At 55.2% G+C, this 9426-nt stretch overlaps 2 protein-coding genes across 7 annotated transcripts in view; one reads left to right on the top strand and one right to left on the bottom strand.

Moving 5' to 3' along the window:
* Positions 1-3570, top strand: part of ESPN (espin) — a 43521-nt gene extending 39951 nt beyond the window's left edge. Inside the window, 1 exon segment of the mRNA XM_014586602.1 lies at positions 2652-3570. Coding sequence (XP_014442088.1) covers positions 2652-2799 — 148 coding nt within the window. The 3' untranslated portion in view covers positions 2800-3570.
* Positions 3571-3644: 74 nt separating this feature from the next.
* Positions 3645-9329, bottom strand: TNFRSF25 (TNF receptor superfamily member 25). Of its 6 annotated transcripts, XR_003548894.1 has the most exons (11): positions 8198-9329; positions 7560-7797; positions 7218-7352; positions 6695-7012; positions 6522-6603; positions 5448-5503; positions 5243-5350; positions 5007-5041; positions 4390-4570; positions 3942-4300; positions 3645-3855 (listed from the first exon to the last, which is right to left on the bottom strand). XR_003548894.1 is itself a non-coding variant. In XM_027770649.1 (10 exons), the coding sequence occupies exons 1-10, from the start codon at positions 8237-8239 to the stop codon at positions 4002-4004; spliced, it is 1494 nt and encodes a 497-aa protein (XP_027626450.1). In that variant the 5' UTR covers positions 8240-9329; the 3' UTR covers positions 3645-4001. The 6 variants fall into 6 exon arrangements, 5 of the variants coding, with proteins under 5 accessions (XP_027626450.1, XP_027626451.1, XP_027626454.1 ...); XM_027770649.1 differs by having other exon boundaries at positions 3645-4300; XM_027770650.1 differs by having other exon boundaries at positions 3645-4288.
* Between the last annotated feature and the right edge of the window lie 97 nt (positions 9330-9426).

The raw sequence follows: 9426 nt of genomic DNA, 5'->3' as shown, positions 1-9426 counted from the left end.
TGGTGGTTAAGGGCGCCGGACTTCTACATGGCTGACCACAGTTTGAGTCCTGGGCCTGGCAGCTTGCTTTCTCACTTTCCCTCTCTCTCTGTCTTATTCTCTCACTCTGTCCCTCTCTGATCAAAATAAATAAATAAGTACATAAAATAACGTTAAATAAAATAATTTAAAAAATAATAAACAGCATATTTATTTGGAGCTGGCCCATGTGCAGGGTTAAGCACTGTGCATAGGAAGCTAGGTCCCACATGGCTGACTAGTTTGAATTCCGCCTAGGCAGCTTGAAAAACACAGTAGCATGTGTGTGTGTATGGCCAAAATTACGACAGGGCAGACAGAATTATGGCATGATCAGGCCCCATTGAGGTTTTTTTCTCTCTCTCTGTCTAATGAATGTACATACCCTCTAGCAATAAAAAAAAATCATGGAAAAATGGTATAAACAGTACAAAAAGAAACCCACATGGCCAACCACGTGGTTAGAATCCTGTCCTGGGTAGCTTGAAAGACACACCAGGCATGGTGTGTGCATGCCTCAAATCCAGGATGGAGAAATGGAGAAGGGATTTGGTGTGATCATGCCCTCAGGGTGGGAGGTGGTTTCTCCTTCTCCCTCTGTTTCTTTCTGTAAAGCACATACACCCTCTGGAAACATTTATTTTTAGGTTTTTGCCATAGGGCGCATGTGCTTGCCATAGAGAGAAAGAGAGAGGGGAAGGAAGAAATCACTTTCTGGGGGGGATGGCCCCCTTCTCCTCCATTCTCCTCTCAGGATTTTAGACATACACGCATACGTGCCAGATATGACCTCAGCGTCTGGGGCTTGAACCACAGTCTAGCATGAGGGAGTCTAGCACCTTAACCACCACAATACCTGCTGGACCCCAAATTAATATTTTTTTAATCGGTTTATTGGGCTGGCACCCTAATGGCCTAATGGTTAAGGGAGCTGGATACCACATGGCTGACCACAGTTCAAATCCTGGCCCTGGTAGCTTCAGAAACATGCTTATGTGCCCCAAATCCCAACAGGATAGAAAAATGGAGAAGGGATTATTATAAATTAAATTTTTAAAAAAGAAAAAAAATAATAATGATTTATTTAGTTGTATTTGGTCACTCATTTATCTTAATTTGACCACAGAGAGAGAGGGAAAGTGAGAAAGCAAGCCACTAGGTCCAGGACTCAAACCATGGTCTGCCATGTGGAAGTGTCCAGCACCTTAACCACCACACCACCTACTGGTTCCGCCTAGGAGGTGCTTTTTTTCTCTCTTTCTCTTGGCTGTGCAAATGCCCTCTAGCAATAAAAAAAATCAGTTTATGTATATCTTCTATGAGATTATAGAGAGATAGGCACCCCCCCCCATAAGATCTTTATGCTGTAATCCTTTCCTCAGTCTTGGCCTGCCAGAATCACAGGCAGTTACAAGCCTGGTGTGTACAGGGAGGCCTCAGGACATGAATCCATGACCTTCCCATATGGCTTCAGCCTAGCGAAGTGTTGTATGACCCCTACATCTCTGCAGCTGGCCAATACGTAAGAAACACTAGTGAGATGTTTTAGACTCATTTTTTTTTCCTTTTTGAGTGGTTTTTGCAATAGGGCACGTGCGCTCACCAGAAAGAGTGACAGAGAGACAGAAAGGAGAGAAATCACCCCCCCCCCCAGGGGGGATGGCCATACCACAATCCCTTCTCCTCCATTCTCCCTCAGGATCTTGGGCACGCACCTACATGCGCCCAGTATGAGTTTAAGCTACTGGGTCTGGGACTTGAACCACGGTTGCCTACATGGGAGTCCAGCGACATAGTCATAACATCAACTGCTGGTTCCTATGCTCCATGTTTTAAACTCTTGGAAATACCTACAACACATCCCAGTTTGTAACAGGCACATTCAGATGTTCAACAGCCACATGTGCTTAGTGGCTTCCTTGTCCACAGGGCAAATTCCCCCTATTATTATTATTTGAGAGGTTTTTCCTATAGGGTGTGTGTGCTTGGGAGATACAGAGACAGAGAGACAAAAAGCAAGAAATCACCCCCCAGGGAAGATGGCCATGCTGCAATTGCTTCTCCTCCATTCTCCTCTTGGGATTTTGGGCACGAATGTACACATGCCTGGCTCAAGTTTCAAGCCATTGAGTCTGGGACTTGAATCTTAGTCGGCCACGTAGGAGTCCAGCACTTAGCCACTACGCTACCTGCTGACCCTCCTTCTATGTTCTATTAACCTATCCCTAATTCCCCTGCCCGTCTCCCAGTGTGTCCCTCTGCTCCCCAGCAGCCCAATCCCAGGCCAATAATTCAGATCGACAGCTGTGCCTCAATCTTGCCCTCTGTGCCCTGTAATGCCCTCCTCATATGTGCCACATGGTGACCCAGTACCTTTGTTTCCAGTAACACCTTGGCCCACAATAACCCAATCTCAGCCTCCCACTCACCCAGCTCCTGTATGTTACGGTAATCCCAAGAGTCCCCTTTTCAAGGCCTTCTGTTCTCAGCACTCCAGCCTCTGCCCTCAGTAACCCACTTCTTGCCACTGGTGATCCTACCCTGCTGCCATCATGGTGCCTGGCCCACCTTTTCTGCCCGCCCTAACTTCTAGCCCCAGGATTCACTGGGTTCTGTCCTAACCCCATTCCCAGGAAAGAGGAGGAGCGACAGAAACGGGAGGAGATGCAGCGGGAGAAAGAGCAATCGGAGAAGCTGCGGACACTGGGCTACGATGAGACCAAGCTGGCGCCCTGGCAGCGACAGGTCATCCTGAAGAAGGGAGACATCGCTAAGCACTAGACATCTAGGCCGTAGGGGAGCGGGGAGGGGAGGCAACCTTGCCCAGCCCAGCCCAACCAGGCTGGGAGTTGGGAGCCACGCAGTCCTCCCCTCACATGCTGGAACTTCTTCTTGGTCCCCACCCCTATCCTGGTCCCCGCATCCCCAGCCCAGGGCGATGATGGTGCGTTTGTTTCCACTGCGCAGTCGCCCAGAGAAAGTGCCCAAGCTGCTGACGCAAAAGATGCTGCTCATTTGCATGCTGACTTACATATATTTGCATGCTGGTTGAATGTCAAAGAATTGCAGAGCTGTCCCCAGTCCCGTGGGTGGTGACTTTGTTTTCCTGCAGGGAGCGCCCCCCCCTGCAGCCCCCTCCCCCGCACCCCAGAACCCACATAGCTGGCGCATCCTGGGCGGAGGCAGGCCCCAAGCTCGGGGAAGGGGTTTTCCTTCCTCCCTGACCCAGATCTGTGCCCAGCCCAGCCTGGACCGCTTTTCTTATCCCCGCTGAAGATTTCCTCTCAGTCATTTTGTTTACCAGAAACGATGAAAACAGCCCGTTTGGACGCAGTTGCGGCTCCGGGGGCCCCACCTCTGACCCACCTCCTTCCAGTGAAGTCTGCGTGCTGCCGTCTCCAGCCAGGCTCCCTCGCTCCCCAGACCCTTTCACTGGCCGGGGGAGTAAGTGGAGAACGAGGGGCACCGGGGCACCTTCAATTCCAACTGCTGTCCCTCCCCCTCCCCCCAGTCCCTGTCACCTCATAACCGCATTAAAGCTCTCTCAGCCGCCCCGGGCTCACGTTCACTTTCAGTAGCTGTAGCTTGGGCCCCTCGGGCTAACTGGGCCAGAGTGGGAGGCGCCCATTCTCAGGGCCACATGGTTTCGCAGTCTGTTAGACTTTCTCTGGAAACCACCAAGCTAGGGAGACTTACCACCATCAGCGACCCCAGAAATGACCAGAAACCGTTTTTCTTTTTAGATTTAATACTAAGGGCTTAGCCAAAGTCAGGCCAAGAAACCGCTGACTCTCTCCCCTGATATTCGTCCATGCTTCTTCGCCTTGAACCAGAGTCCTGAGGGTGAACAAGGTTAGGGTTGCTGGCGCTGCTACGCAGGGCCGTGCCAGGGGCTTAAAAAGTGACATAAAATGTCTACACACATAAGTAACTGTACTTAGGGCTTCTGCAAGGGCCGCTAGAGCACCAATGTGGGTCCCGCATCACGGTCCGCGCTGCAAGCGGCTGCGCAGGTCCTCAGCGCAGCCGTCCAACCCCATGCGCTCCAGGGCTGCATAGACCGCGCCTAGGCCCGCGGGTTGCTGCTGGCGCCAACGCTTGAGCATTTCGTATTGCTGGTCGCGGAAGCGGCTGATCTCTACTTCCACTGCCTCAATCTCCGCCTCACGAAGCCCCAACGTGCGCACGAACTCCTTCCAACGCCGCACTGGGACCGCGTCCACCACATCGTACAGCTGCGGGCCGGGCTGGAGCACTGCGGTCAGGGAGCCTGCAGGGGGCGCTAGCGAAAGCGCAGGTTGTGAAACCCCAACTTGCCACCTCGGGCTTGGGAGAAAGAGGTCAAAGCCACACACTGCTAAGCCCCCTTACCAAGAGCTCTGCTGGGCATCGGTTCCCAGGAACACATCGCTGGCGAGTAGGGTGTCTCCTGGGTCTGCGGAGAGCTAGGCATCCAGCTGTTGCCCACCAACTGCACAGTGCACACCTTTTCACTGCTACTGGCAGGCATCAGAACGGTGTGGACGCTATTTGAGGGTGGGGAGTGGGTGGCCTGGAAGCCAAGAGAGGCCCCACGTCAGCGCTGTCTGCCTAGGAAGGCCCTTTTGCTGCAGTCTGTGGCTAGGAATGGACATTCCCTGGCTTGGTCAGCAACATCCCCAGTGCCTCCCCCTGGGCCCTGCTCTCTGTGGCCCAGCAGAAGAGCTATTGATGTTCTCCTCTTGCCCCCCAACCCCCGGGCGGGGGGCAAACATCTCACTGACTATTAGCACCTGTGTGCTTGCCCAGACCCCAGCAGACAGCCATGCGAAGGCAGGCATGGTGCTGGTATCATCCACTGACAACTCAGCTCTCAGCACATTTGTCCACTAGGTCTACCCTGTGCCAGCCAGAGCCAAACGGGGCTAGCGAGTTACATTAAGGCCCCATCTTCCAGCTCCAGAAGGCAGCCCAGGTGCCTGCTCTCTCTTTCCAGCACAGAGTCTTACCTGTGGTGAGATCAGGATCTCTCTCCTAGCTTTATCTGCCAACACAGACAAAAAGGATCTGGTCAGCAACCAGGCAAAGCTCCTGCACCTGGGTGCTGGTCTAGCTGCTCTTGGGTTCCTCCACACCCCACACTCTCTGTCTTGGTTTCCCCTTATATATTGGGATTGAGTGGGCTCTAGGCTACCCACCCTGACCCCAGGACTAGCAATGTGTGTGTGTACTTGTGAGTACTTACCAGGAACTCTGGGCTTGGGAGGCCGGCAGCGGCGGTAGGCATAGGTCAGGGTGGCCCCGAGCAGAAGTGGAACTGCCAGGCCAGCCAGGAGCACCTGCACCCAAAACACTGAAAGAGCAGCTGGTGTGTGCCACATGGCAGCCACCCCGGCTTCCCCCTGGCCCGTCCCCAACTCTTCCACTACCATTCTCAGAACATCACCTACTCTGCCTCCAGCCACAGAGAGCAGCACAGGGCTCAGGACAGCTCCCAAGGGTGCTCCTGCAGGGGGAGGACAGGCCAAGATGAGGGTCCACACCAGGAGTGGCTACCCAGGACTGCAGGACCTCCTGGGAGCCCTTCCCTTCCCAGGCCTCTCCAACCCAAGAGCTTCACTCTACCCAAGAACATTTCCAAAGTACTGCTGAAATGTCCCCTGTGTCTCATAATCACCACCACCACTGTTTACTGAGCTTCTTCTAGACTAGATTAAGGGTCACTGGGACATCACCCGAACAGGGACAGAGAAGTTTGCCTGCTTTGTTCCCTGTTGCATCCCTAGCACCCGGAACCATGCCCAGCAATGGTACCTGCTCAGTGGACTTGAATGCTACATGAATCACCTGCCTTACCCTGAACAGAGCCCTACAAAGAACCAACCAGCCCCATGCTTGGGTGGGGAAACCACAGATCAGACAGGTTAACTGAGCTTCTCCACGGTCTCCAGAGAAACAGCAGCAAACTCTGAATCTTAGCTCAAATTCTGAAGCTATATATACATTTTTTTATTGCCAAAGGGTGTGTGTACGCTTGTGTGCAAGAAAAGAGAAAGACTATGACCATGCTGCAACCCTTTTTCCTCCATTTCTCCATCTCCTCAGGATCTGGGGCACACATACATGTACACCTGGCTTGTTTTCCAAACTGCCAGAGCCAGGATTCAAACTTTGGTCAGCCATGTGGGATCCAGCTCCCTACACATAGGCTTAACTGCTGCACTCTGGAGCCGGCCCTTAAAGCTATCGATACATTAACAGGAGTCTCTGTATGAGTGAGAAGTCCTCAATACACGGCTGGAAGGATTGCTAAGGGAGATTCTGGACAAAAGAGATATGTCCCCTTATTCATCGGGCGTGAGGTAAACCCAGATTTCTCTTTACCATCCAGTTCACCTGAGGTGAGGCCCACACACCGCAGGGCAAGCTCCCTTCCTCTCTGTGCCCTCCTATCCCGTAACAGTAGTTTGCCCCCAGAGTCCCCAGCCTCCCTTCCCTCTGGCCCAAGACAGTCAGGAAGTTACGTGGGACAGATCACGCAGTCTTCACCATGTTCATAGAAGCCAGGCAGGCAGGTCCCACAGTGAGACGTGTCTCTGCCAGAACCTGCAGTCCAAGAGAGAGCATGGTCAGGAAGGGAGAAGCAGGGTACTGGGAGGAGACATGGGGGTAGATAGTCCAGCATGGGGGTACTCACAGGGTCGTTGTGTGTGGCGGTGCAGGGCCCCACAGTCCAAGCACGGGAGGCACTCAAAGGGCGAGCTGTCGATACACTGACTGACCAAGCATTCGACAAACCAGCCAGGCTCACAGCCACAGTCAGTGTCGGCCACTGCAGAACAGTTCTCTAGAGCCACCTGGGAGGCTGGCAGGGGTGCAGGGAGATGGCAAGTGCAAAGGTGATCAGGGTCAGAGACTGCCACAGAGTGCCAGGGGAGGTCCCCAGAGAATGGAGACAGGGACAGGCCGGAGACAGAAATAGAGCCACCCCAAAAGGGAGGAAGTTTGGAGATGGCTATAGACCAGAGGCCAAGACACATGGAGAGGTAGGAAAGTCATCAAGAAGAGAGGGGGCAGAGAATCCTGAGTCAGGATCGGGGTGAGGAGTCTCAGGAGGGTGGGCACAAAGCCCTCCTACTCATTGGTTGTGCTCAAGCCAGCCACTTCCTTTGAAACACCCTGGCACGTGCCAGTCCTCAAAAACCCACCCAGCCCCTCACCCTGCTCATCACAGGCCTGGCAGCGGGCACAGCGAGTCTTATGGTGGTTCTCTTTGGCCAAGAAGGTGCCCTGGGGACATGGAAGGCAGATGGAGGCACCGCAGGGCTTTGTGCAGGGGGCTTGCAGGTAGAACCCTGTAAAACCCAGAAAGAGGTCGGACAAAGGGGACTTTCCAGCAGCTCCCAACCTGCTCCTGACCTTTCCCTCCTCCCCTTTCTTCCTCTGGCTCCCTATTTCCCTACTAGCCTCCCCCTACTCCCGCCATGCCACAGCCTCCTCCCACCACATTCTCAGCCTTACCCTCACTCCCCCCATGCCCCTCCCACCCTGTGGCCACTTACCTGCTGGACAGCCCCTGCAACAAAACTGACCATACTTCTTCTGCCCGTCACTGGCACAGTCGCACCCAGGGCTAGGACTGCTGCCTTGGCCCTGAGCTCCCAGCAGCACCAGGAGGAGAGCCTGGGGGGCAGATGCTGCTGACTTCCAGCCTGGCTGCGCCGAGTGGGGGTCTCCCTGCCCAGGTTCCTCTACTTCAGAGACCCCTGCATTTGCCCTCAGCTCAGCCCTCTTCTCAGGCTGCTGGGCAGGAGGGGAGCCAATGGGTAGGGGGAGTGGTGTCTACTTCCTTCACTCTGCACAGAACAGCTTCAGAGGAGCCGAGAAAGCTCTCTGCCAGCCCCTCTTAGGTTTTCCCTCCACAAGGGCAGAAGTCCCCCAGCTCCACCCCTACCCATGCTTTCCGAGGCTGGGGTAACTGACCCTTTGCTGCCAGGGGCCCCTAGGCCCTACTGGCCCCAGGAATGTGTTTCCTCACAGCGGAAGAGCCCCGCCCCAACGGGCGCCTCTAACTAGGTCGAAAAGGGGGGCCAACCCAGCCCCCTGTGAGGTTGGGAACGGAGACTCCTGCCAGGAGGGCCCCTTCCTTCAGCAGAGGCAAGGCTAGAGGCTGTCCCCTGCTTCCCGCACCCCCACTCACCGCAGCCACCGCCACCCTGCAGCCCCCTGGCTGCGGCTCCATGGCCCTCCACGTTGCGCTGGGCCCTTTGACGGGCGTGAGCAAAGTGGGGCACCACACTGCACAGCACCGGGGCTTCCCGGCTCACCCCATTGCCCTATTTGGTTCCGGTGCCTGCAGAGCCCGCCCCCCCAGGGCGGGGCCGCTCCTCCCCGGTGCACCTTAACTCACTTAGCGCTGCGGCTTCATCCAAGGTGGGCTGGACGCTCTGGGTGGCCTGCTGCCACGAGGGGCAGATGGACAGGGTGGCATCCTGGCCACAGCCTAGGTCTAGCTCCAACCCTGAGATCCACCAATTCAGGCCCAGGTATGGGTCCAGGGAAGGATTGTTCTGAGTCCTAGGAGTATCCTTGGGAGAGTCTGAGAGCTGTCACCCACCTTTCCATAAAGTCTGGGTGGGGGGCACCCAGAGCAGGGCCCAGGGGCACCTTGTGAGGGGCTCTAATGGTGGTCCTGGTGGCTGTGGTAGGGGAAGAGGCTTGGTCTCGGGGTGTTGGTTCAGCACCCCGCCCCCTTTTCAAGACTGCTTCTTACTGGTGTCCCACTGCAGATGGGGGTACATGGGAGCATGGAGCTGTCCATCCTGGGAGCTTACATGTACCTCAGTAAGGGGACAGGCTCTAAAATCAAAGGACTCTTTCCAGTGGAGTATACACAAGTCTTTATAAAAGAACCAAAAGCTCAATAAATATGCAACTGTACACAGAGCCCTGCCCAAGTCCAGGGCTGGGGTGGGGAGAGTAGGACTGGAGAGACGGGCAGAGGCACATGTAGGCCAGGGAAGCATGGAGGTGAGAAGAATGGCCTGGCGACCACAGAGGACTGGAACTGGTACCTTCAGGCAGTAGGGACAGGGACTGCCTGGGAGAGGCGGAGGGGGTGCTGGTTCTGCAGCCTGCACCTGGAGCTCCTGTGAGCCCTCCACTCCATCCAGTCTGGCAAAGTGCAAATGAGACCCTGGGGCGGTAGGAAGAGTCCTGCCCAGCGCTCTGGCTCATGCACACTCCGTGGCTGAGGCAGGTGCTGGGCCCCCCCAGGAGGCATGCTGTCTGCTGTCCCTTGAACAATGGCACTTGGACCTCCCTCTGCTCAGACCTCCCTGCAGTGGGGAAAGGAGAGAAACAATCCTTGGCTGTTGCCGCTCAGTGTGGCTACACCCCCACCCTCCCCCCCCCGCAAACTCCAGGCCC

Source organism: Tupaia chinensis, unplaced genomic scaffold, assembly GCF_000334495.1.
Source record: "Tupaia chinensis unplaced genomic scaffold, TupChi_1.0 Scaffold000146_1, whole genome shotgun sequence".
NCBI classification, from domain to species: domain Eukaryota; kingdom Metazoa; phylum Chordata; class Mammalia; order Scandentia; family Tupaiidae; genus Tupaia; species Tupaia belangeri.
The sequence above is the reverse complement of the archived record's forward strand: the minus strand, read 5'-3'. Positions and strand labels throughout refer to the sequence as shown.

What these genes read in the sequence shown, in the direction of transcription:
- TNFRSF25 (XM_027770649.1), bottom strand. Translation starts at nt 8,239, where the DNA reads ATGGAGCCGCAGCCAGGGGGCTGCAGGGTGGCGGTGGCTGCG. An exon ending in TTGCAGGGGCTGTCCAGCAG is followed by an intron (nt 7,353 to 7,559) that starts GTAAGTGGCCAC and finishes TGGGTTTTACAG; the next exon opens with GGTTCTACCTGCAAGCCCCC. An exon ending in CCGCCACACACAACGACCCT is followed by an intron (nt 6,604 to 6,694) that starts GTGAGTACCCCC and finishes CTTGGACTGCAG; the next exon opens with GTTCTGGCAGAGACACGTCT.